Genomic DNA, 26,708 nt, shown 5'->3' with positions numbered 1-26,708 from the left:
AGCATCTATTTTTTCTTTCCAGATGGCTTTAATGACTGTTATATATTCATTTTTCCAGCTTATCAACTGATCAGGCGTGCCATATTTCATTAGGCTACCACCTGACCCATGCTTACTGCTCACAAGAAGTTTACTGAAAGAAATATTTTCCATCGTTTGAGTTGAGAAGTCAAATTGAGCTCGAGAACTGTGAATTAAAACCCCCACATTAGAAATAGCATGGCCAAAATGCACTATCATGAAAAAAAATATGGCTTTTGCAAGGGAAAAATAACTTATGGAAAGAAAGCATTAGAAATTACCAAGCAGAACAGACAACTGAATTTATTGATGCAAAACACAGACCGTTCCACTTTCAAACATTACCAGTTCTCTTTGTTAGATCAAGGCAAGACTTTGGAACCAGACCTGGGGGAGTGGGGGTGCGTCTGCTAACCAGAAGGTCCTAAACACTGCTGTAATAGTGAACCTGAGCTATGCTCCACTGAAACCGGCCTGATGGTTCCTCTTGGTTCTAATGTAGAATCATTGACTTGATGGAAGCTATAAGCCTCCCTGCTTCCAGCTACAAGTGCATAACTAAACTGCAGAGCAAAAGATGTTTGATTCAATGCCACGTGCATCTTCAGCACAGAGCTGGAAGAGCTGCTGGTGTTCCTTCTCGACACCCAGGAGCTGAGCTGCCATTAACAAGCCCTGGAACCAGCTTTCCATCCTGAGCCCAATGACAGGCATCAGCCCTGGGAGCCACTGTGCAGGGCCACCTCATCTCCCACAGAATTTGCATACGGAGAACAAGAGCCACTTCTTGCACTACTTAGCATCGCGTGTCCTCCAGGCACACTTTGTCCTCTGAGTTATCTCCAGCACTAATTTATTGCAGCATTGAAAGCAGCGGGCTCCAGCAGTCCCTCCCACAGGAAGCTGGCTGACTCATTTTTCCACACACTCTATTTTTCTCTCCATAAGAGCCAAGCGCTCAGGTCAAGAATAAACCACAAAAAAAAAAAGGGAGGCTTGTGTTTAAGCACCTTCTAAAACGTGCATACAATAGGCACCCACTTGTGAAGCTATTTCTCCCAAACAATGAATCTAGAGTTATTACACCCAGCCTGAGATACCCCCATATGGCACTCAGCTCTTTGCTTTTGCTGTGAGCAGCAGTTCCTAATCCTGTAAGATGATTTAGCCTAAGATAATGGCTGTTGGCTTCAGCCAGCCAGTTGTCTGTGTTCTCACAGACAAACAAGAGGAATGCCACCATTTGACACTCACTCCACTGAGCTCTTTGCCAAAACTGTTCAGATGTTTACCTTGCAAACTAGTTCTCTAAATCAACCAGCATTTTAGGGAAGGAAAAGAGAACCGCATTGCCAGGAAACCCTCAATTACCCACTCTTCCATGCTTTGCTTGTGATTCAGCAAGAGCTTGCTCCCCTTATTAGAAGGATTAGAAGGACCCTTAGAAAGGAAAAAAAAGCAGCACATTATTGTATTACCTGGATGTTAACAGCAGCTATTTCCAGCAACATTTCCAACTCTCCAGCTACATGAAACACAGGAAGCAACCAAAACCAGCCAATGCAGGCAGTTTTCCCCTTCAAAAGGGGCTTCAGGTTGAGAACTGAACATCTAACACTCTATCAACAACTTCTCATCTCCTAGGGGAAACACAAATCCTACCCCTCACACAAAAACAGGTCAGCTACTTCCATAGGCCAGCTCCCCTATTGGCCCTTGTGGCTCAGGTGTGAGACATCTGGGCTGATGCTGCATTAACCCTTTGCCACCAGAACCCCTTGTGTCACTGCAGTGTGCTAAGAGGTAACCACTCTCAATCTTGTCATTTTTTATTTTAAAACTCAGGTTTTCAAAGCCAAGCGTTTCCTATTTGTCCCACAGAAGGGAAAAATTGAAGAGTAAAAGACAGATTTGCAGCAAAGAGTTTTCACTTTAATGCAAGCTATAAAGTATCTCATTCCCAAAATACCATGACTGTGTGACAAGAGCAGATTTTAACATGAGATGCCGCTGCCTCCACTGTTTCATAAAGTAGGTTTAATGCTATGGCTAAGAGACATTTCCCATCAGTAACCTCTCCTGAGCTTGTTGCTTGGAAAAGAGCAATTCCAGGTCTTCTTGCTTACCAAGCTCCTGAGCGGCAATTAAGAATCCTCATCCTTTAGATCTTTCATTCCTTTTTTTATTTTTTATTTTATTGACAGATGAATCTTGTGCTTAAAAGATGCTTATTTGTTTCCTCTTTTGTGCATCTGCTGTTAGCATAGGATGCCATGATCACTCTGGCTGTCCTGCACCCTACAATGCCAGTCTGTACAGTTGATGAGCCACCAGTGGAGGTTAGGCAGCATGCTGCATCAAACCCTTCTGTCTGAGTAGATATGGATTTATTGGCTCTTCAGAATAAGAAGGAATAACAAGAGGAGCCCTTGTTGCAGATAGCTGGGTGTGAAAGTACATGATGCAAAGGTACCAAATGCCAGGTACAGAGTAGTTTGCCTGAGTTGCACTGAAAAAAGAAGGCAATAGTAAGAAACTGCTCTGTATTCTGCTGAGAGTTTCACATAAATGTATGATTTCATGTCAGGAGCCAATGAGGACTCTGCTGGCTGGATGCTGTGTGTCTCTACTACAGCCACCTCATAGGTCTCACTTAAATGGAAGAGCTGCAGGTGGGAAGCAAGGTCACTGGGGAGTGAGCTGAGGGCTGAGATGGGTCCTGAACAGAAAGAAATCTGTGCTAGGAAGTAAATCTTACCTGCAGTAGCTCAGCAGGTGTGCTCTCACTAGTGGGAAGTGCCCTGTGCTTTATGGAGTGTTAACAGTACCACAGTGGGAGCAGGGAGTCCCTTGAATTCAGTGATGAGCAAATTAATGCAAGGTGTAATGCTCTCTGGGGTTTATGAATTTAGCACTAATTAGTGCTTCTCTTATCTATTTTAGGCAAGTAAATCTTCAGTATCCCTTGTTAAATTGGAATCATCTTGTTTGTAGAAGCAAATCATATGGCAGCATTGATTTCTTTACCCAGTTACAGTCTGCTCTGTCTTTGCATTCTCTTTTCCTTCCTGACATGACTTATAACCAGATATTCTGTATAAAGTTAGATTTATGGAGCGAATATTCTCCCCAGAGAAGGTTTTCTTTGAATGAAACTGATCAGCGAGGCGTTCATTTCTCACAGCCAATCCCAAATGTTACAGAGCCCCTCTTGACAGGAGTGACCCACCGTATTTACATTTATTTTCAGAGAGTCGCTGAGGTTGGAAAAGACCTCTCAGATCCCCCAGCCCAAACCCAGCCCACCCCACCATGCCCACTGCCCACGTCCCTCAGTGCCACATCTCCATGGCTCTGGAACAGCTCCAGGATGGTGACCCACTGCCCCTTGGGCAGCTGGTGTAGGCTTTATTGTATAGGAAAGCACTGATGGGGAAGAGGAAGCACTACAGCTTGTATAGTAAGAGTAGAGCCAGCCTGGCTGAGACAGAGGAACATCTTTTCAGTTCAACAGACATGAGAGCCATGGCTTATTTGAGCGGTGAATGGAAAATGTAGATAGAAGGTTACATCCCCTGATGACACTGATGTCTGAAATAATCAATAGTGAGCTCGTGGGTTAAAACAAACATGCACAACATGCAAATGCTGACAACAGTGTGATAACCCATGCAGAAACCATATGAAAATACATCGTAAAACCTGCAGAATATTGGATGCTGTCAAGGTGGCTTCCTATGTGCTATGCAAATTAACGTGAAAATCTCGACTTTCTAATCAATTAGGAGGGATAATTTGGCAGCAGTATTAATAACCTCAGAAACAAATGTAGCGTGAAACTCTGCAGCACTATAGGGAGGGTTGTGTGACCTCAGCTCAGCTCAGCAGACTTTGCCTTGTCTATGAAAACTCAAAAAGTGATACACATGCATCAGCCATTTCACTGCCTAGAAGAAGCAGATGAGGATTTTTCCTCATTCTCCTGTGTAAGGAAAGACATGATGGGCTCATTCCTGTTTATTTCTGTCAAACTGTTACTCAAGGATAGTATTTTGCACTGTATGAGGCTAAAGAATTATTTTTACTTTTCTCTACTGTGCCAGATAGAGTGCAAATGGTGTAGGCTGAGGCAACAACACTGTCTGCATTAACTAGCAGCAGGGGAGTCCTTTCTTCCTTCAGAGGGCTGCAGCTGCAGGAATAAGATGTGTGAGTGTGTAAGCTAAGCAGCAAGTAGATAAATTCCAGATGATGATGTAGAGGTGGTTAATATAAACCTTACAGTCCTGCAAGCACTGTAGAACTGGAAAAGACCTTTGAGGTCAATTCATTTCCCTTCTGTCATAGGCAGGCCTCTGAAAGACTCTGGGTGATGAAGTGATCCAGCTCCACTGCAAAATTCATTTTTGCTACCATTCCTCTTACTGTAATTGTGCAAGAAGAGGAATCTTACTGCAGCTCCTTGGAAACTTAGAAATCTTCCAATTCCCAGCCTCAATATGCTCTTACTCAGTTTATTCACATCAGCTCTTCTGCCAAAATTCTGCTTCTGCTTTAATAGCACTTCCTTCTGTGTGCTTATCCACAATGTATTTATAGGGAGCCCTCTCTCATGGCATGAGACGAAACAAGCCATCCTCTTTAAGTCTCCTTCCATATAACAGATTTGCCATATTCTGGATCGCCCTTGCAGCCCTTTCCTTCACCTTCTCCAGTCTGAGCACAGGAACCAGAACCAGAACCAGCAGCTACAGACTGTCTTACCAGAGGTTTTACGATGCCATTAACATTCCCTTCTTTTTCACTGCTATGCTGTGTGCTTGTACTGTCTGCACCTAGAATTGTTCAAGCATATAGATGGCATTTTGCAATTAACCGTTGGGTGCTGGCATGCCATCTCATCTCGTACCACTTGTGCTCGTTGAGAGTGTGGTCAGCATCTCACAGGCGAAGTCCTTCAGTGCTTCTCATCTGGTGCTTTCTCATCCTTGATAGCCCCCACGGAGTATTTCAGCACAGAGATGTTCCAGCAGCCTCTACAAATGCAAAGTGAATCATTCACAGAAAGCACAACTCATCCATCTCCTTTAGTGTCACCAATTAATAGCGGCTCAGGATGCCTTGAGATCTATAGCTGCTTAAAGGAAGAAAAACAGCCAACCCCTTCCTACAGTGCTGTGCAGATATTGTGTTTTGTGTGCTCTGCCTGTGCAAGGGAACTTTATTAAATAAACAAATGAGGAAATGAGGGGGAGTGTGCAATGGCCTTTGATGTGAGACTTTAAAAGAAAGCAAGAAGACTGCTTATGTTTATCCAGGATAGGAAGGGAACTAAAAACTAAAACCAACTGGTAGGCAAATGATTTCTTACTATTGGAAAACATTTGTCATTCTGGAAGCCAATGTCTCTTGCTTCTGATTTGGATTATGTGACTCCATGCTGCAGAAATTCGGGGACCATCCTTAGAAGGGGCAGTGTTGCTTTGATGAGCAGCTCAGGCTGGATCTGTGTGCTCCTTCCTCGGGTTGGCAGTTCTTGAAGCAAAATCGTTGCACCCTTTGGTGGAGCTGCTGCCTTGAGCTCTCCAGCAGCCAAGCACCCCTGGTCAAATCCTGACAGACACCAGAATGCACTCCCAAACAGCTGCTGACAATGATAGGGGTTTTCTCTTCTTGTCCCCATCCCTCCCACCCATCTTGCTTCCTAGGCTGAGGCATAGGGGCTGCTCATGGCATTTCCCATTGAGCATGCTGGGTCTTGAAGGGGATTAATTCACTTCCAGTTAATCTGCCAGGGGAGAAGTCTGTGCCTAAGCGTAATGGAGGCTAATTAAACAGAAAACCATCCATTTGTGCTATCTCATTAGGGATTTGTCATAAAAACCTTATGTTCTCTTACAAACCTAAACAAGTGTGCTCACCATGTGAAAAACAGCAATAAAACTGTCCACAGGGTTGTAAAGTTCTAAGCTGTCGTTTATACAGCGTCTGCATCCTGTAGGTAAGGAATGGCCTTTCTGCTGTCCTCAAAGCACCCTGCATAACGAGGGCATCCCTCCTTCGAAATGGGAAAGAGGGCCAAGCCCAGAGCTGACAGTCTTTTGGAGCAGATGCTTCTCTGTCTGGCCCTGACGGGAACTAGGGATCAGAAGCAGAGGACACTTGTTTCAAATCTGCACTGAAGATGTTTGGAGGTTTACGAAGCGTAAATATAATGGGGTATCCCAGGAGATATGGACATCGGGTCCCCCAGTGCCTGGTCTCTTCCTTAGTCCCAGCTGGGTGTGTTCAGGAAAACTAAATTCCGTATGGGTGATGGGAGATGTTGGACGATGGATGCTGTTTTGCAGCAAGAGAAACTTAAGAGCTGTGTCCTCCAAGGGAAAGTTTACCCAAGGGAAAATTAGCGTGGTCTATCTAAATGGCTGCTCTCCTTCATTCCTGTCCAGAAAGAGATTTTCCCTGGTCCAAACTCGACTAACTTCAGAGTTTCTAACAAAACCAGGGCTTGTGCAGAAGTCATATGAGGGCAGGTCTGCAGACCTTCTGCTGCACGGGAGGTGATCTGTGCTTTCCAGCCATGGGACAGCCCCCCATGGTAATGCAGCTGGTGTCTCCCTGCAGGCATCCGAGGTGGAGCGGCAGCTCTCCCTGCAGGTCCACACGCTCCGGGAGGACTTTCGGGAGAAGAACTCCTCCAGCAATCAACACATCGTGCGGCTCGAGAGCCTCCAGGCTGAGGTGAGTCACCTGTGCTTGGCCTTGCTCCTTCAGACAGCGTTCAGGGCTGCTGTAAGCCATAGGGCGAACCCCTCTGTGCTGGGTGAACAAAACCAGCTGCTTGGGGTGAGCGAGGAGAAGGTTGGTAGCTGTGCTGGCCAGGTTGGCAAAGGACAACGTCAAGCACTGCCTCAGCCACAAGCACATCTGCAAAATGAATGGATGGGAAGGATCTTCCAGGACCTTCACCATGGAGCTTCTGTCTGTACAGCTTAACCTCTAAGGCCATGGTGGGAAGATCTGTAAGGTTTGGGTCCTTTTTGCTGTTTCCCATGCTTGCAAAGAAAGCAGCGATCTTCCCCTACCTCTGAGCCAGTCATGCATGGAAGTAGAACGATACATTAGCAGGATGTATAGCATTTTTTACTTCCCTTCCCTGATGAGAATCACTGGAACTAGTGGGGTAGAAGGTGTCCAACCCTACCACCCTGCCACTTTGCTTCTTTTTAAGCTATCTGGAAGAGCTTTTCCTAAAATCTCTCAATTTCTTCTTTCCTGCTCCCACCTGCTCCCTGCTGGTCCCTCGCCTTCTCTTCCCCTCCCCTCGGTGTGGAGCAGCAGGTCCTTGAAGTAAGTATGGAGGCTTGGAGGGCGCTTGCCTACACGTGCACCCAATCACCATGCATGCATGTCGTTATGTATGCCTCACCTCGACTTCTTCCCATCTCTTGCTTTCCAGATCTGTCTTCCCTATTTGCATGGCTCAGGGCCCACGTTGGAGTCAGAATCACAGGGGTTGGAAGGGCCCCGTGGGGATTATTTAGTACAGAGCGTTGGCTTTCTCTTACATGGTCATTCACAGCGTGTTCATCACTGGTTTGGATATCAAATGCTCTCAGTACAATCTCTGTATTATACCTCTTATTTTCCTTGTACCCCTTTTCTCCAACCCACACAAATCATGACGGTGGTGGGAAGAGACAGCTCAGAAACAATTACTCACCTACAAGCAGCTTTCTAATACCTACAGCAGCCTTTACCCTGCAGAAACAGCAAGATGTGCTTTGCTAATAGTCCTTCGTGCAGCCAAACATTTCCAGCAACATGGAAAACAACAAAAGACAGGAGCCCATAGAGGCCAAGAGAACAGTAGGATATGCCGAATTTGTCTGTCATCCATGTTGAAAGGAGTTGAAAAGAGACCATAGGGCATATTTAGGGTTGTACTGGAGTGGAGAACAGCATACACAGTTTTCAAAGGTCCCATGTGCACAAATCTGGAAAAAAGGTTCCTTTTTCTTGGTTAAACAAAATGTGACCTTGGCTGGTGCTGATTCATCCTGTGCACCGTTCCCAGCTAAGTGAATCACAGAGGTTTTGCTTGGCACGTTGTCCCTCCTCACCTAAAATCACCGCCCTTGACAATTAAAAGAAATGAACCAATTTTAAAGGCATCCCATCTCTGGGAAATTAAAAATAAGCGTGGCACAGAAAGGAGCCTTCATGAATAAAAAGAAAGAAAAATCCCCAGTGAGAACCTGGTGAATGTACAACAATTTAGAAAAGCATACAGGCAGTGCATTACACAGCCCCGCAGGGAGCAGGAGCTCAGGGGCTCTCCTCCCTGTGCTCTCCAGCATCCATGCAGCAGAAAATCCCACCATCTGCTCAGGCAGGGATGGACCTGGAGCAGTAGCTAGTTTCATTCTTGCAAGTTTTAGGGTAGAAGGGGTAGCAGTTGTTCTCTTGCACATAGGTGCTGAATACATACACGTATATTTTGGGGTTTTTTTTCTGCTTCGTTTCTCTCATGGGGATGTGGTTTCCCCCATCTGCACTTCCTGCAAAGTATGGGGTTCAAGCCAGCTCTCATCCCTCTGCAGATCAAAATGCTGACGGACAGAAAGCGAGAGCTGGAGCATCGCCTTAGTGCCATGATGGAGGAGAACGACCTGCTTCAGGGAACGGTGGAGGAGCTGCAGGACCGAGTCCTCATCTTGGAGAGACAAAGCCATGACAAGGACCTGCAGGTGAGAAGGCAGCAATGGGAGAGGGAAGAGGACAGGAGGTGGGAAATGGGCCAAGGATCTGGTTTGGGGTAAAATCAACCGGAAAGATAACAAGGAACTGGGAGATGGAAGAACTGAACATCTTTTTAAGTTGCACCGGGGAGGTTCAGGTTAAATATTAGGAAAAAGAGTGGTGATGCAGTGGCACAGGCTGCTGAGGGAGTGATGGGGTCACCATGCCTGGAAGTGTTCCAGAACTGTGGGATGTGGTTATTGGGCATGGTGGGGTGGGCTGGGGTTGGACTCGGAGATCTTAGAGATGTTTTCCAACTGTAATGATTCTATGATTCTGTGAGGGAATAAAATGCAAGGATCTGTTCTCCGTGGAGATGGAAAAAAAGATGGAGCATCTTGATACAAAGAGCAATTTGGGGGGAGAGCCGAGCAAAGGAGCAGGAGGGAAGGCTGGGAGAAGAAGGGAAATGTAAAAGGAAGCAGAAAACACTGACTGTGTTTCATATCACTTCATGTTTTAATAGCAGCATTGGCTCCAGAAGGGGGTCATTTACTCTAGCCTGGAGGACGGTGAAGCTCTCATAGCTCGGGTGGTTTCCCAGCAAGCTCCATCTCACCAAACATCGCTCCCTGGAGAAAAGCTGGCATGGCTGTAGCTTTGGGCATCTTCATAGAGAGCACAATTGTACCTCACTTTACTTTCTCTTCACATCTGACAACCTCTTGCACCCCCAGCTCTTCAGAACAGTCAGAATCTTTTTTTTCCCTCTCTTTAGAGGCAAAAAAAGCTGCCAATGTGTCAGACAGCAGCACCCTCCCCAGCACGTTCAGCTCTGCTGCTCACACAACACCTGGCTGTGCCCCAGCCCCGTGCACAGCTCCTGCCCAGGCAGAGCACAGCTCAGTGCCTATGAAATCACACAGTTGGGTGACCACGGATAAGCCCCAAAACAAATCAGTGCCAGTGCTGCGTCTTGTGTGTTTCAAACACTCCACTAACTCAGGTTGCAAAGCAGTGAATTAGGGAGTTTGACATCAGAGTTTTGTGGCAGAATGTTTATAGTTATAAGGAGACGTCTTTCAAGGTGTGTTTATATTGCTTTTCTTTTTTTGGTTCAGTTTCTGTTGTGTTAGCTTTAGTAAGCTTTTTTCAGCCAAGTCTCAGCTTCTTCACAGCATTCCTCATTTTAGCACAGATTAACCTGCTGATTTCATCTTCCAGTGTCTAATAACATTTGGAGATTACTTAGCTCCAATAAACAGTAACATCAGCCAAGAGTGTTTTCCTTCTGGTTGGAAACCCTCTTTCATGCCAGCTCCTCCTCCGTTTCAGGTCCTTCATGAATCAAGAGATTTCATCCAGTCCATATCACCTCCACTAACACTGTTTCCTCTGCTTGTTTAATTTTCTTTGGAAGCTGCACCAAAGCCAGATGGAGCTCCAGGAGGTGCGGCTGTCCTACCGGCAGCTGCAGGGGAAGGTAGAAGAGCTCAGCGAGGAGAGAAGTCTCCAAAATTTCAACACAACCAGCACGTCCCTGCTGTCTGAGATAGAGCAGAGCATGGAGGCAGAGGAGCTGGAACAAGAACGAGAACAGGTATTTGCCCTCCTGCCCCTGACAATGCCCACGGACCTCACCAGGCCCAGAAAGAGATGTGAAATGTTGGATCTGGGCTTGAAGCTGAGCCCACAGCCAGAAATTTATAGAATCACAGAATTATACAATGGCCTGGGTTGGAAAGGACCACAATGATCATCTAGTTTCAACCCCCCTGCTCCATGCAGGGTCACTAACCAGTAGACCAGGCTGCCCAGAGCCACATCCAGCCTGGCCTTGAATGCCTCCAGGAATGGGGCACCCACAGCCTCCTTGGGCAGCCTGTTCCAGTGTGTCACCACCCCACCTCTGTTGGGGTTGTCGTCCCAACTCTAGGAATAAATTTCAAAACCAATATAGCAAACCAGGTGAATATTTGTGAGCTTTAGCAATCACACGCCTCGTTGCAGTGGGGGTGGAGGACCTCTGCAGCCTTGACACCCAAAGCTTACCTGGGGCTCTCTCGTTCCAGCTGAGGCTGCAGCTCTGGGAGGCATATTGCCAAGTGCGGTATCTCTGCTCCCATCTCAGAGGAAATGACAGCGCAGACTCCGCCGTCTCCACGGACTCCTCCATGGATGAGTCTTCAGAAACCTCATCAGCCAAAGATGTCCCGGCCGGCAGCCTACGGGCAGCTCTCAGCGAGCTGAAAAGACTGATACAAAACGTGCTGGATGGGGCAGACTCCACGGTGAGTTGGCAGCACTGTTATTGCCCGTGTCTCCTTGCCCAAGATGTCACAGGCTCTCACTTGACCCTGAAGTCCCTTGTCTCTGAGAAAGCCCGTGGGGAAGAGCTGTCTTGGCGCACTGCCTGCTCTCTGTCAAAACATCGTAGAGTCATGAATGCCCTGGGTTGAAAAGGCCCACAGCCCTCATCCAGTTCCAACCCCCTGCTGTGTGCAGGTCGCCAACCAGCAGCCCAGGCTGCCCAGAGCCACATCCAGCCTGGCCTTGAATGCCTGCAGGGATGGGGCATCCACAGCCTCCTTGGGCAACCTGTTCCAGTGCCTCACCACCCTCTGTGTGAAAAACTTCCTCCTAATATCCAACCTAAACCTCCCCTGTCTCAGTTTAAGACCATTCCCCCTTTGTCCTATCACTATCCTCCCTCACGTCAGCCAAGAGCCAAACCAGCACATGGGATTTCAGCCCCATGGATTTCAAGGTTACGTGTTTGAGCAACTCTTGTCAATCTGAGAGTTATTCTGGGAAATGAATGAAAGGAGATTTAAGGCTTGCAGCAAGTTTGAGTTCCAACATGGAAATACTGCAGATGGTTGCCTGCATCCCAGTTCAGTTATTTCTGTTATGATTTGTCTTTGTAGCAATAGTGTAGTAAAACCTTGTAACCCCTGTACAGGTAAATTTTGGCTCTACGATTGGGGCTGCATACAGATGTTTTGGTGAGACCAACCATGAATCCATCACCATTTGAGGCTTTTGCTGGTATGCAGTGGTGTTAAGGCATACACCTTTGGCACTGTGAGGGGATGGCATCCACAGGAGCATAGAATTACAAGAAAACACCTGGATTTTTGCAAAGTATAAAAAATGAAGACTATTTTCATCACCTGCAAGCATTGCTAGCATGACTTATTTGAGAGGCCATGCTGATGCAGGCAGTGCAGACCTTGCAAATGCAGAGTCACGTGCAAGCTGTCACCCTCCTCATTTCAGTAACTGTAGCAGCTGGTAGGAAGCTGAACATGGAGGTGAAGTGGTATTTGCCAAAGAAAAAAACAGAGTCCTGGAACAGGTTTGCAAACACAGAATGCAGTCCCACGTGGGGTCATTAGGTCTCAGTGAATTTGGTTTATGCTGAGCTAAGAGCACTGCCCTTCAAATTCGTGCAACTGCCCTTTGCAAAAGAAAAAGCAAACAATAAAAACCTGATCAAGAGATTTCTCTCCTGCTGCCAGAGCTCTCGGCGGAGCGACGATGACTCCTTAGAGGAACAGATCAGGAGAACAAGTGAGGACTCGAGAGCCCTGAGGGAGTTAATGGAGGGAGAACGGGGGAAACTGAGGCAAAGTCTGGAGGAGCTGCAGAGGTTGCACAGCCAGGTTAGTAATGCCCACACTTTGCAGATGGCCTTTTAACACAGCATTCATCTCCAAGACACACATTCTGTAGAAGAGATCACCATGGTGAGTAGCCCAGAAGGATCTGGGTGAGCACCAGCTACAGTTGGATAAGGAAATCTGTATTAAACCCAGTGCAGAGGCTTCGTGCATGTTTGGATCAGAGCTTCTGCACTTTGCAGGTGTCCGGGTGCCCATCCCAGACATCATCCCAAGTAACCAAATATCCTTTTGAACTTTTTACCCAATCTGCTTTAGCAGCCAGCCCGTCTGACTTAAACTTTTCTCAGCAGAAGATCCCAGAATATAGGGTTGCTTGATATGGGGTGCTGGAACCCATAGGCATCCATTCTGACCCATCTTGCACTAAGTCCTGTTTTTCTATTTTATAATTTGCTTTTACCTGAGTACAGATGCATCTGCTGAACAGACAAACCAGCACTGCTGTGTTGCACGTGGCACAAGGCTCACACCCTTCCAGCACTTCCCACTGCAGCATCGTGACACGTGCTAACTGCACACCCAGGGAGCCCTAATCATGGCCAAGCTGGCACCATGCCACACCCCTGAACCAACAAGGTTAATGCTAAATCAAACACAACAGCAGCAAACGATCCAATCCCAAATCCAAACCCCACACCCAGAGCGTTGAATCAGACCGCATCTATCCACACTGAAGCCAGCAAAGGCATCATCTTGAGGTCATGTTCCAAAGGCAGCAAGCGGAGACACCCAAAGACACCCTTGGCAAAGCCTGTCTTCTATGGGACAAGGCTCCACATGCCACAGGAGATGTGGAGGCTGTGGTAGAAGCAGCCTTTGGCACAGCTGCTCGTGCAATACCAATTGCATTGGAGCAGGGAATGGGGTTACCACCCTTGGCTGCTTTTGCCCTTTCACCGCATCCTTTTGGAAAAAGGAAAACACAACCCTGTCCAAAAAGTGAGCACAACTGATGGACACACAGGGCTGTGGGAGCTGTCTGCCCTTCATGTGAAGATTCCTTTGAGGATTCAAGGGAGGTGGGTCAGGTGCTGGAAGGGTTTCCAGGTGGTAGAGGAGCATAACAGAGCGAGCGTGTGCCACAGACAAAGAAATGTGTATGAAATACTGTGAATCCGTCCATGATTTCACACCCTATTAACTTGCTCCACACAGGACCAAACCAATAGATCATTTCCCAGACTATTTAAGACTCTGCACGCATTTTGAAGTCTAATTAAAAATGTAAGACGTGCCAGTAACACCTTCTGTGGTGCGAAAGGGAACTTTCACATCCTTTGTCTTCAGTTTAGCACCGCTTCAGAAGACGCAATGATGTAACTGTTCCCTCTCCTGAAAAAAAAACCAACAGGAAAAACAATCTCTCTTGCTGCTAGATTTGCAGCTTCTACAGGCAGGGCACCTCAGTCTCCAGGTTGCCCCCTGGCTTGTTTTCCACCCTCCCTTGCCCTGTGCTCATCCTGGCTGTTCCACTCTCCCCTGTGAGCTCAGGTCACACTGCTGAGCGTGGAGATGACGACGCTGAAGGAGGAGCGGGACCGGCTGAGGGGAGCTGCAGAAGACAAGGAGACGAGCGAACGGCTCCTGCAGGCCATCCGGGATCGGGACGAGGCCATCGCCAAGTGAGTGGGGACACAGCCTGAGCCAGGCTGCGTTAGGGGTACAGGAGCACCTGCCTCCAGGGTGGCCGGTCTCAGCCCTGCTGGTGATGGGAAACGCTGGAGGAGCTTAAGAGTTCCTAGGAGCTACCCTATGGCAGGACTAGGGGGCTTTGGAGGATGCTGTGAGCCCTGATTTTGCCATCCGTGGTGCTGGTGTGTGGCACACGACAACCTTAGGGAAGCAAATGGAATCCCTAACTCTGTCCTGTCTTTTTCTTCTTTTGCTCTTCCACATATACAGAATGGCCCAGGTTGGAAGGGACCTCAAGGATCATGAATCTCCAACCCCCCTGCCACATGCAGGGCCACCAACCTCCCCACTTAATACCATGCCAGGCTGCCCAGGGCCCCACCCAGGCCTTGAACACCTTCATCCACAACCTCTCTGGGCAGCTGTTCCAGAACCTCACCACTCTCATAGTAAAGAACTTCCCTCTGACAACCAACCTAAATCTTCCCTCCCTCAACTTAAAACCGTTTCCCCTTGTCCTGCTGTTATCTATCCTTTCAAGGAGTGAAATGAAAGTTGGCTCCCCTCCTGTTTATAAGCTCCGTTAACACACAAGACTTGCTTCCCTGCCCATCTCTGTTGCAGCCTTGCCTGGACCTCATCCCTAAAGCATTTCTCTGCTCACTCTCTATCCTTTCCTGTTCCTGGGTCTTTTTTGCAATTATCTTTTCCTCTGGTCGGGATTCTCACACTGTTTTGAATCTTTATTTTTCCCCATCTTCCTCCTCCCAGCCCTCTGCCATTTTGCTGCCCTGTACCCCATACCTCCTCCTTTGGCTCTGCACCCTGCAACCCTGCAGAACAGTGCTGCCCTGAGTTCTTTTCCTCAAGAAGAATGGGCAGAATAATTCATCCCCCATCCTCTAGGTAGAAAGGAAAGTCCTGATAATCTCCTCCAAAATGAGCTGGCCAGAACACCACCAGTGTATCTCCTTACAGACACACCTAATACTCAGGTGCTTGCGAGAATAGGAAGTGAGAGCATTGCAGCTCTGAGGATGCAGGGAGCTAAATCTCCATGCTGAGACCTTTTGTCTTTTTTTGAAGTGAACTTCTCACCCATGCTGCTCTTGCCCAGGTATCCAGCTTCCAAATTCCCACTGCTGTCCTCTGTTACACCTCCATCTGTTGGCATAAAGCAGGAGTGTCCCAGCTGCACAGCCGCGTGCAGAGACGTTGTTCTGACATTTCCTGTGCTTGTGGGCTGCTGGTTCTTGCTGTGGCTATGGCAACGTGCAATAAATCCCACTGTAATATCCAAGCAGCAGTGGGGAGCTTCAGAGGAAAAGGCTATTTCAGGTTCTCAGACCCACAGCCAGGAGCAGAAGGGTACAGCTTCTTCACAGTGGTTAATGACTCTATAAAGCCCAGAGGAAGGGGACGTGACAAGTGTGCATGGATGAGTGGTGGGTGATTAACGAGCAGTAGCTGCAAATGAAAGGAGACAGCATAGAGATGCTAGGAATGAAAGTGTCATCGTGCAGACAGAGGGGATGCTGCATAGCAGCAAGCTGCCCAGCAGGCATGCAGTGCTCAGCCCACCTGCACCTCAAGGGTTAAGTCACGGCTGTTGAAGTGTTCAAAAAAAAGCCCAACTCAACGCTGCACAAAAATAAAACCACCGCCTGAAGCAGACATCTGGCGTGGAACATTTTTAGCTTGAAGCTGAAGTTTGGCAAACATGGGAAGCAATAGGAAAAGAGGATTCTAGAACAGGAAGCGTTCGGCGATCGCTACCTGGAATATAAACACAGATTCCCAAATTGCTCTTCTGCAGGGGAGCGTGAGGGAGCTGCTAGGAAGTGATGAATGAGAGACAGTTAATAAGATGCAATTATTCCTCCCCAAAATATTTTCAAAGACAAATCGTTCCCAGCAAGTCACATTACAGTTTCCCCATCACACAGCAATTAATTGATAACTTCAGGTTTGTGGCCAGGCAGCCTGCACCTACCTGTATGCTTCCCAGCACAGCAAGCATTTCCCAGCTCAGACAGCTTAGGGAATTGCTCCTTCCCAGGAGATAACTCCTTCCTGCTTCCCTGTAGCAGCTGGAGCATCCCACCACCAGGGTTCAGCCATGGGCTCACCTGCCCTCAGAATGCCTGGGATGACATCAGAGTGGCATTCCTGAGTGGCACAGCTCCATGGAATCCGAGAGCTTTCTTTAAAGCTTGTTATTTAATCCAAATAATTAATTTGATTTTTTAAGGAATGGTAAACTGTTAAAGTATATGCTATGATAAATTCCTTCCTTCGGTTCTTTGCTCAGCCCAGGCCCCATCTCTAGAAACTGAAAGCAGAGTTGTAGTTTTTGCAGGGTTATTTTTTCATATTGCTGGGCAGAAAAGGGGTCTTTGTTTTTTAGAGCATTCCATTTCATTTCCCATACATTAGTAAACAGAAGAAATGCAAAAATAATGTGTACAGAGATTCTAACTCATTTTAGTCCTCCATTTTTAATGGCAGATCCTGCACATCGTTCAGATGTACAATATTATTTTGTAGAGCAGCACATCTGAATATTTTCTCCTATTTTTCATGATGTTACCTAAAATCTGCTTATTTTATAAGGTAAGAATTTCTGCAGTTCTGGCCCACTCTTCTGGGCCAGGTAAATAGACCAGAAAACAATGGAGAACTGCTGAGGATTTAGGGACTTGCCAATTAAATAGAATCATAAAATGGTTTGAGTTGGAAGGGACCTTTAAAGGGCAACTGGTCCAACTCCCCTGCAGTGCACAGAGACACCCACAGCTCCATCAGTGCTCACAGCCCCATTCCCTGACCATGGGTGTCTGCAGGAATGGGGCACCACCACCTCTCTGAGCAACCTGTGCAGTGCCTCACTGCCCTCAGTGTAAGAAACTTCTTCCCTATATCCAGTCTAAATCTTTCCTTTCTGTTTGAAACCATTTCCCCTTGTCCTATCACACAGACCCTGCTAAAGATTCCAGCCCCTTTTTTGATTAAAATAAATAAATCATTGACTTCCGAGGGGTATGTTGAACATAATAATAATAATAATGAAGTGAAAAGTCCCATTTCTTGCTCTCCCCCCAGGAAGAACGCTGTGGAGGTGGAGCTGGCCAAGTGCAAGATCGACATGATGTCCCTCAACAGCCAGTTGCTGGATGCCATCCAGCAGAAGGTGAACCTCTCGCAGCAGCTGGAGGCCTGGCAGGTGAGCAGTTCCCCACTGCCACAGGGCAGGGTCTGAGGGCATACAGAGCACACAGCAGAGGAACCCACCTGGGTGTCCGTGTGGGGGATGCCCTCAGCATCGAGATATGCAGATGCAGCACATCTGTTCCTATAGCCAAGCAGGAGGTGGGAGGTGGGGATGTTGTGGTCACTGGTCCACTGCGTAGCACTGTTGTCAATGCAGAAGATGTGGCACGATGGAAAAGCTAAAATCAGAGCTCTCAACCAAGGTAAAATAAACAAATAAATGAATAATCGGATCCCAAACCCACAGCAGGTGAGGGCAGATGCCCCAGAGATGTCCTTCTTAGGGTCAGTGGGACGGACCCGTGCCAAGCAGAGAGCTTTGATGGCAGACAAAGCTGAGCCCTCTGAGAAACCAGCGCTGAGGGAGCATGGCTAATAGAAAATGAGCAGATACAAGAGAAAAGGTCCGGGTCAGTACAGGAAATTGGTGCAGACCCTGCAAGACCCCGACTCTACTACCCCCCAACCTGACCGGTAGAAACCTCTCCCATACAACCTCACTCCTGTTTCAACTCCACCGTGTTTTCGTTTCTTTTTTCTTCTTCTCTTTCTCCTGCTTACAGTTTGCTTCCTCAGGGCTTTTTACTATCTGGCTCCTTTGGTTTCTGATCTAGTGGCCTTTCTCAGTTCCTGTACCAACAGCTTTAGTCGTACACCCCTCCTGCCTTTGAGGTGAGATCCCTGCACCCACCGAACACCCACCATCACCTCGCCTGCTCCATTCACTGCTGTCTCCACCTGCATCCACCTCTGTCCTCACCACCATCTGGCAAGAAACCAGCGGGGGTTCCTCATCACTCCTCAGGGCCCCGCATCCCCCAGCATCAGGGGCAGAACCCCGCAGCGAGGCTTTGCCCCCAGGTCATCATGGGGAAAGCCAAGCTGAGGTCCACATGTCGTTAATGCTGTGTGCTCAGTTTGTCTAGCATCAGGAAAATTCCTGAGGGGCAGGCTGGGATTTTACTTCTCAGCCTCATTATCTAGCAAGTGATATGCAGCACTCTGCAAGTTTGAATGAGTGGTGTAAATTCAGCTGCTTACTAGTACCACCTAATCTGTATATGTGTATGTATATCATATACACACGCTCCAGCTTTCCTGGAGCACTGCGTTCAGATGTGGAGTCCTCAGTACAGGAAAGATATGGACCTGTTGTAGGTCACAAAAAGGCTCCAAGGGATGGAACATCTCCCTGTTAGGACAGGCTGAGAGCTGGGGCTGTGCAGCCTGGAGAGGAGAAGGCTCTGGGGAGAGCTGAGAGCAGCCTTTGGTATCTAAAGGGGGTCTATAAGGAAAAAGGGGACAGACTGTTTAGCAGGATCTGTTCTGATGGGACAAGAGGAAATGGTTTCAAACAAAAAGAAGATGGCAGATTCAGATTGGATATAAGGAAGAAGCTGTTTACAATGGGGTGGCAAGGCACTGCACAGGGCGCCCAGAGAGGTAGTGGTGCCCCATCCCTGCAGCACCCACAGTCAGGGGATGGGACTGTGAGCCCTCATGGAGCTGTGGGTGTCCCTGGGCACTGCAGGGGGTTGGACTAAATGGCCTTTAAAGGTCCCTTCCAACTCAAACAATTCTATGATGACTCTATATAAAATCATACCCATCTCTCATTATGTGATTAACCAAAGGTGAATCTGCTATGCTGGATGTCCATCTCATATGATAGTAGAGTTGCTTTCCAAATCCAACTGCTATAAATTTCTGCATGGCAGCTTCACCTCTAGAAACCATTAACGTTGATGTTTACCTTAACCTCTTCAACTCTCCCTCTGCCTCTTCCCTTTCCAGTCCAAAGCTTCCTCTGTCTACTTAGCTCTGCACCCTTGTGCTTTCTTGAGACACCCCAAATACTAAATTCATGGCCATCAATCCTTTTCCCTCCTGGAAGTGGCATTTTCCCATGTTTTTTTCTTTCCTCTGAGCCCCACTTGTGGGTCCCAGGGTTGGCAGAGAGGACACTGCTTTCCCCAAACTGCCAAATAGCCCAGCTGCGAGCAGCACCAAGTCTGATGTCTAAATCCAGGTGGGAAACTGAGATTGGAGCAGTAAAGGAAGGAAGGGAAGTGATAAAGAGAGGCATATACCAGTTCAACACCAGTCATGTTGCAGCTTCCCAGATGGAGAAGCATCTATCTGCTCAAACAAAAAACTCCAAAAAACAAACAACAAAAAACAAGTTTCCTTGTGTCACAGTGATTTCAGCTCCTAAAACAAGGATCCCAAGTAGCCCTTGGCTATGGGTGCTAGCACACAATGCCCTGAGCAGCCCCATCTTCCATGCTGTCCCAAGGAGACACAGGGCTGGGAGGTCACCTGAGCCCACTAGGGCCACAGGCAATGGCCTCTGGTGGCCATCCAGGTCACCCAGACTCCACCTGAGGGTTTCTCCCAGCAGAGGCTGTGTACCATCACTGCTAGGTCCATCACATCAGCAACTGCTGAGACTCTTCCAACCTTCCCAACTGGTGGGGTCCACAGGTACCCCAAAAAACACAGTTGAGCCCTGCCCTGTGTGCAGAGCCCCCCAAAATGGCACTTCTCATCCTGCAGTCTGCCCAGATAACTTTGTTCTCACCAGCCAGCACTGTCAGTCCTAATCAGGGACCAAAACATGGGAGAATAAGTGACATCTCCCATGGGGCTAATCTGCATACATGGATTTTCACTAATCTCCAGCTTAATTACACAATTATAGCAGAAATAATGTATCTGAAAGTTTAAGATTTTGTCAAATTGCAGCCAGGTTTTCAAGGAGCACATCAGTACGTGTCATTAGCAGCAGTACAGCTGACTGATTGTTTTGTGTGGAGCAACTTCACTCCGCTGCAAACATGGATTAAACCACAGCATCTCCAGTGCTTCAAAAAACAAACAAAAAACTGGAGTGCAGTTGTTAGTGCCAAGCTGTCAGTCAGAGAGCTCCCATCACTCTGCCAGTACCACTGGAAAGGAGCTGGGGCTAAGGGATGAGCACCGAAGTGACAAGACCCACATGGGGTTTTTGTGGGCCTGTGCCTGACCCCAGCCCCTCTGCTCTGGGGAGCGCCTTCCCCAGGAGGGCCCTTCAGTGGGGCTGCACAGACAGCTCTGCCATTCCCTGGTTTGCAAGTCTGCTCAAGCAATTCATCCCCCAAGCAATGCGAGTTACCTTCTCACTCACTAGAAGACCTCACAGTGGGAACTGGGGCTGAGCCTGCTGCTGGGCAGGGAGCTGGGGCTGTCCCCACGCTTGTCGTCATCCCTTCTCCATCTCATTGCGGCACGTTTCACACCCACATCCCCACACAAGCTCCCCACGAGCATCAGCTGCCTCTAACGCCCATCTCCTCTCCCTCTGCTGCAGGATGACATGCACAGGGTCATTGACCAGCAGCTGATGGACAAACACCCGAAGGAATGGAGCCAGCTTGCTTATTCCTTCTCCAGTGGCTACGTCGCAAAGCAGAGTGCCAGACCCTCCCCTGTGCTCCGGCCAGAGCCGCAGGGGGATGAGCCCAGTGGGGCAGAAGGGCACCGTCTCTTTTCCTTTTTCAAGAAAAATTAACTTGAAAAAGAGAAACCTCTCCAACCATTCTTGCTTCAAGATGGGGAGGGGGCAGCTGCCCAGCTTGCTGATGGACCCAACGCTGATCCACCGGGAATAAGAAGGGGCAAAGGAGTTAACCTTGAGACTCTGCACTATTAACACCGCACCTGGTCTGAACCAAATGTTTACATAAATTGGAAATTTGCAAATTGACATTGTGCTACAGATGGAAAGCAACTTTTCTTATTCTTCAAGTGAAGCGATGAACTTCAGGGTATATTTTAGGCGCTTTGACACGGTTTAGTTTCTGCTGTGAAGAATAATGTGATTGATTGTCTTAAAAGCATTCTGATGCTGGAGAAGGAAATAAGCAGCCCCAAGACAAAGCAGCGCAGGGGATTGGGAACTGCCATCACATCGAGTGCAGGGGGAAGAAGAGAGCCCAATGCAAGAGAAGAGAGGAGCCCTCATACAGCCCTCCAGGCCTGGCAACTGATGTCCTTCATCCATCCCACTGGGAGCAGAGCTGCTTTGGCTGCAGCATTGCCATGTTCTGAGAAGATGAACCCTCACTGCACATCCTACCTGGGCATGCCTGTGGCTCTGTGGAGCTGCTCACCCCCGCAGGGAACCCAGGCTCCTTGCAGGTCAGGGCAGTTGTAAGTTTGTGTCTTCTGCAGCCTGTTAGAAGAGTTGCAGAGTCTGTAGGTGCACAAAAATGTTAAGGACTTCTTCCCATCCCTATTGGCCACCTGCAACAGATTACAAACTGAATAATGCTGTGGATGTTCAGTCCTGGGGCCTCCAAAGGTCAAAGGTAGATGTGGAACTTCAGCACGTCGCACACCTTTCCCCTAAAGCCATGTATCTCTCGCAAACCAAGTAAGAAACCTGTTATTGTAACAGGATAGCCTCCCACCCAAAAAAAATCCCACAACTCATTGAGATCCTGTCCATAATGAAATCAAAGGCTCACCAATGCTAGGCTGGCAGATGTGATCCTTAAATCCGTGTCACATCCGGATCACATCACATCCGCAGGCAGATGTGATCCGTGCCGAAAACACACGGGCATCTACCTTTGCTAAAGCCCCAGGCAATTAGGGCACCTGCAGAGCTCTGGGGATCCTGCAGCTTGCCCTTTGTGCCCTGCAGTACCATTAGCTGTGGTCTGATGGAAATGATGTGCATTTGTTTTGCCCACGGGTCATTTCCCACTCAGCCCCTCAGCAAACAGGCAGCCAGATCTCCTCTTAACCAAAGGTGATCAAAGCCTGCTTTGCTGCAACCAAGACTCGGCCGACAAGAAGGAAAATTAGTATTTCTGGTGTATGCACACGGTGGTGCTGGAAACCCTGCAATACATTTCCCTATGCACTGGATGGGCACCTTAGAGCTCTTCCCTTTGATAGAGTCTGCCTTCACGAGACAGCAAGGCAGCCAGGCCAAGCTCAGAGCTGTCCTGCCTCCATCATGTGATTTTCACATGTTCTCCCAGCTCACGATGCCCACAGACCCCAATTTGTTTCCCTGCTGCTTTGAGGAGGCTCCCTCCTACACTGTCCCACAGGAGATGGAACACATACAGCTCTTCCCAGCTCAGCACAGGTGCTAAAACACCTTCTTAGGGGGAGCTGCCAATCCCTGCTCCATATTGACAGTCACAGGTATGCTGCTAGAATTAGCTATCCAGCACCTCCTCCTTAGAAGCAGGTAAGGTTGGTGGGTTGTTTAATGTATTTATTTATTGCATCGAGCATACATAATACCTCAGTAGAAATATCCTTTCTGCCTACAAAGATCTGAGCATCCCCACGTTTCCTTATTAGCACGGAGCTGCCACGCTGGTACAAAGTCAGTAAACATCAGGCCAGCTCTGCAAAGAGCAAAGCACTCTTTGGGGATAGAGAAGGATGAGTGGTAAAACTCATTTACCTGAAAGCAATGAAACCTGGATCCCAGGTCCTACCCAAGAAGTAATTAAAGCACCATCAACATCGTTTGATGCTAATAGGGAAGGGAGCTTGGAGCCTCATCAGCAGGAAAGGAAACCAAACCTCTCCTCCTGCTGAGCATCTGCTTGTAGTGCAAACTAAGGGAAGGGACTCCGTGCAGTGCCAAGAGTGCTCTCAGGACAGAAAACCCTCATCCTCCCATCATACCTACATTATGACTCCTCATAGGACAGAGACACGAGGCACGTGCTCAGCATCTCCTGCCCTCAGGACTCACTCGTGCCCATATGCATTAAGAAGCTCTGTTACCTGCAGAATTGGCGTGGATAGATGGACGCCAGCGATACCTGTGAGCAGTTGTCTTACACAGCAATTCTTTGGAAATGACACTGCATATTTTTGGGAGTCGTGTGAACATCTCCGTCCTCACAGCTCCTTATTCTGCTGTCAGCAATCACTTCCCAGGCCCCAGCAGCTCTCTGCAGACCACGTGCTGACAGCTGAGTGGGACCTTCCCCCCTTGAAGATGTCTGTCTGTATGCAATCCTAAGTAAAGGACCTTCAGTTACCCAATGAAGATGCAGTAATGAGACGAAGAAAGGTGCCTTCTGCTACACGTTTGCTGAGAGGAAAGTGACTCATTTGGTTGCAGGGGTAGGCAATTGAAATGCACAGCACATCTCTGCATTTAAGGAGAAACCTACCCTAATCCCATTGCAATTTTATTTATTTATTAGCAGTGATGGAAGAGAATGCAAAAGGAAGGACAGCGCGTCCCAAGGTGCCAGTTGGGTATGGTTTCTTCAAACTAACCCCTTAATCCTACAGACTTAGTTGCACTACTAAACCCAGAAATACAAGAGAACTGTGTTTAATGAACTGGACAACAGACCAAAGGAGACCTCCTTGTGCTCAGCTGCTACTCAATAGGAACAGAAACTGCCTTAACATAGCAGCTAAGCTTTGTTTCGTTTTATTGAAAACTAACTCAGTCCTTCACATTCTTGTGTGTCACATTGTGTTTTAAGGTCCCAACTATTTCACCTTGAATGGTCATTGAAGCACTCATCCCCTTCTGTAGAGGCCAGGAACCTGGAACTGTCCTTGCAGGGCTGGGTTAGAAGATGCTCCGCTTGTGATAGTTTATATTTTAGGATACACATGGCATAAAGAAAACATCAGCTCCACTAAATGGAATGGAGGAAGTGCATTAATCCAGCAGGCACACAGGATCCCAAAGTAGACTTAACAAGAGGGATCAGGAGCTCTAAATACAACACTCACCCTTCTGAGATGATGGTAAATAACCCAGCAGTGCTGCACAGTCACCCTTGAGTTTTGCACGTGTAGAAGACACCTGCTGAGATGAAGGTTACAAAGAACTTTCCCACAGTTGAGCAACAGGTGACTGGGCAAATGTTTTCTGTGTAAGGGAGAAGGGATGATTCTCCCTTTAGTAAACTCTGCAAGGGAAGCAACAGTAAACAAGGAATACGTGAATGAAAGGCAAGTCACTAGCACTTTATGTTAATTCAAACTCAGCAACTTGCCATCAAGATGAATGCTAAATCAATTAATGACAACAGAATAATTTTGCACAGAGCAGCAAGAAGTGAGGTTAGAGGCAGTGCTGCATGCACAAGGACTTCATAGCTGTATGCACTTGTCCTACTTAGAATGCTAAATTCCTGATATGCCTCTGCAGCAGGCAATCTCTCCACTCCCCACTCGGCTATAAAAAGCAAGATTGTTGTAACCAAAAGCCAAGAAAGGAAGCGTCTGGGTGCTGCAGTAACCATTCCCTTGGATTGAGAGGGAAAAGCACACAGCAGGGACAAGCAGAAAGAATGTATCTATAGATATGTACATAAACCACAGTGCTGTAATTTTTGTATGTAGCAGTCATGTAAATAAATGTATGGTTTTTATAAGATACATATTATGAAAATCTATAAAGGCATATTTTTAGTAAAAAGATGCTCTTCTTTTGTAAATAGTTCTCTTCAGAATAAAACAGACCATTTATATACTGTCTCAGCTCTCAAGTCACTGCTTATCCTGCCCACCTGCAGAAGCATCTTAGCACCTAGAAGCATCTTTAGCACCTCATCATCCCAAGAAATTCACCCAGACAGCACTTGCATGCATTCTGCAGAGAACAAGGCTGGAGAAAGAATATTTGAGGCGTTTACACCTCCTGCTGCACAGGAAAACAGGCAAACTCAAGTCTCCTCCACCATCCAGCCATCTGTATCCTTTAGGTGCCTTTACACGGAGGAGCATTCAAACTTTGACAAGTTTAGATAAATCTCAAATGACCAATGAGACACGTCCTACGTGCCCCAGTTGCAGCTCAGGCCATCTGCATGCCTTGAAGATTCTCCCATCAACAGTCAGAGCTGAACAAGGCAGGTAGGAGAAAAGGCATCATCCCAAAACACTTGGGAGTGTTTCCATGACACTCCTCCAGGAGCGAGGAGCTGCCTCCAGTAGCCTGCTTGTGTGAACTGGCAGCCAGCACAGGACAGATACACATCAATTGTTATTTCATCAGTACCTCCTTCCCCAGAAAGAAGCCCCCTCCACATCCAGCAGAAGGGCTCAGCCCTGGCTTGCCACCCTCCACCTCCAGATGATGGACAGCAGAGGAAACAAAGCCTCAAAAAAAGATTTGGCAGCTTGTAACCTTTATTTTTAGTTTTTTAAAATTATTTAAAAAGCATAATTAGAAACTTTCATTACAGAAATAATCCTAGCAATCCAGTTAGACATTCCATTGCTCAACATTTAGGAAACTTCACATCAGCACACCACTAGAGATGCAGTCCCCACCCCTTCCAATTGAACAGTCAGTGGCAAGAGCAGACATAACCACTCCTCTACAGCCAGTATTAGGAAAAAACTCCCACTGCAGGAAGTTGGACACCTGGATTGGCAGAGTTCAAACTGTGGCCACAAAGACCTGGACTCAAAGAGAACCAATCTTCCCACATAAGAGAACACTCCAGGTTTGGGTGCACCATTTCCTCATTTTATTGCATCAGTTCCAGTCATTTCAGACATTTATTTCAGCCTGTAAGAAGTTGCTCCTTCCTGGATCTGCACACTTGCTACCACGAGAGCCCAAAAGAAACACAGTTGGACCCTTTGATTAGAAAGTGGTAACCGTCACAGCATCACAGCACAGCTTCATTTCAACAGGAAGGCTTTGAGGACTGACAGAGCTCCTTCCTTGTGCATACACCACATTCAACATGAGAAAGCATACAGAATGACACCTGGTGCAACTTAAGCTGCCCCTTTCCACAGCTGCTTGAGTCTAACCATCATCAGAGCTCACGCTAGCAACGTCATCCCAACTCTTTCTTGGGTTACCAATACAAGATATGTGAAGAAAACAGATGGGTGAAGGCAGCTGGAAATGTACTCCCAGCACCTGAACTGATTAAAAATGTGTTTACACATTCATTGTTTGCATTTTTTTTTTAAAAAGAAAGCCTCCAAAGTGATTGATTGTGATGTGATTGTATGATTGGGGCTCTTACCACAACCCGTAAAAATCTTAAAAAAAAAAAAATACAGGCAAAATAAGTGACTAAATTTTAGCCTCTCCTGGGGGAACGGGGAGGAAGGGAGAGAGGAGGGCTGATCCAGAGCTCATGGACATCAGTGAACCACATCCTACCAAACCAAGGCCAGCAATTCCATTGGGCTCACTGACAAATGGAGTAAGTCTGCCTTCAAGGTCTTCAAGGAAATCGTTATCTTCCATGCCTTTTTGTCATCTTAAAGAAAATTCCTAATTATTATGTAGGCAATTATTCAGGTGCTGAGCACATACATTCAGCCCAGAAATCTAATATCAGTTAC

At 47.4% G+C, this 26,708-nt stretch overlaps 1 protein-coding gene across 1 annotated transcript in view; it reads left to right on the top strand.

Moving 5' to 3' along the window:
• BICDL1 (BICD family like cargo adaptor 1) overlaps nt 1-20,901 on the top strand; it is a gene marked incomplete at both ends in the record, with an annotated part of 41,115 nt that extends 20,214 nt beyond the window's left edge. Inside the window, 9 exons of the mRNA XM_079543968.1 lie at nt 6,646-6,762; nt 7,360-7,371; nt 8,625-8,771; nt 10,184-10,363; nt 10,836-11,054; nt 12,285-12,428; nt 13,941-14,071; nt 17,184-17,304; nt 20,701-20,901. Of these exons, the coding sequence (XP_079400094.1) occupies nt 6,646-6,762; nt 7,360-7,371; nt 8,625-8,771; nt 10,184-10,363; nt 10,836-11,054; nt 12,285-12,428; nt 13,941-14,071; nt 17,184-17,304; nt 20,701-20,901 (1,272 nt within the window). The remainder of the gene's footprint in view (nt 1-6,645; nt 6,763-7,359; nt 7,372-8,624; nt 8,772-10,183; nt 10,364-10,835; nt 11,055-12,284; nt 12,429-13,940; nt 14,072-17,183; nt 17,305-20,700) is intronic.
• Between the last annotated feature and the right edge of the window lie 5,807 nt (nt 20,902-26,708).

The sequence above is a fragment of the Tetrao urogallus genome (assembly GCF_951394365.1).
Source record: "Tetrao urogallus genome assembly, chromosome: 17".
NCBI lineage: Eukaryota > Metazoa > Chordata > Aves > Galliformes > Phasianidae > Tetrao > Tetrao urogallus.
This window is presented reverse-complemented; position numbering and strand designations above follow the sequence as displayed.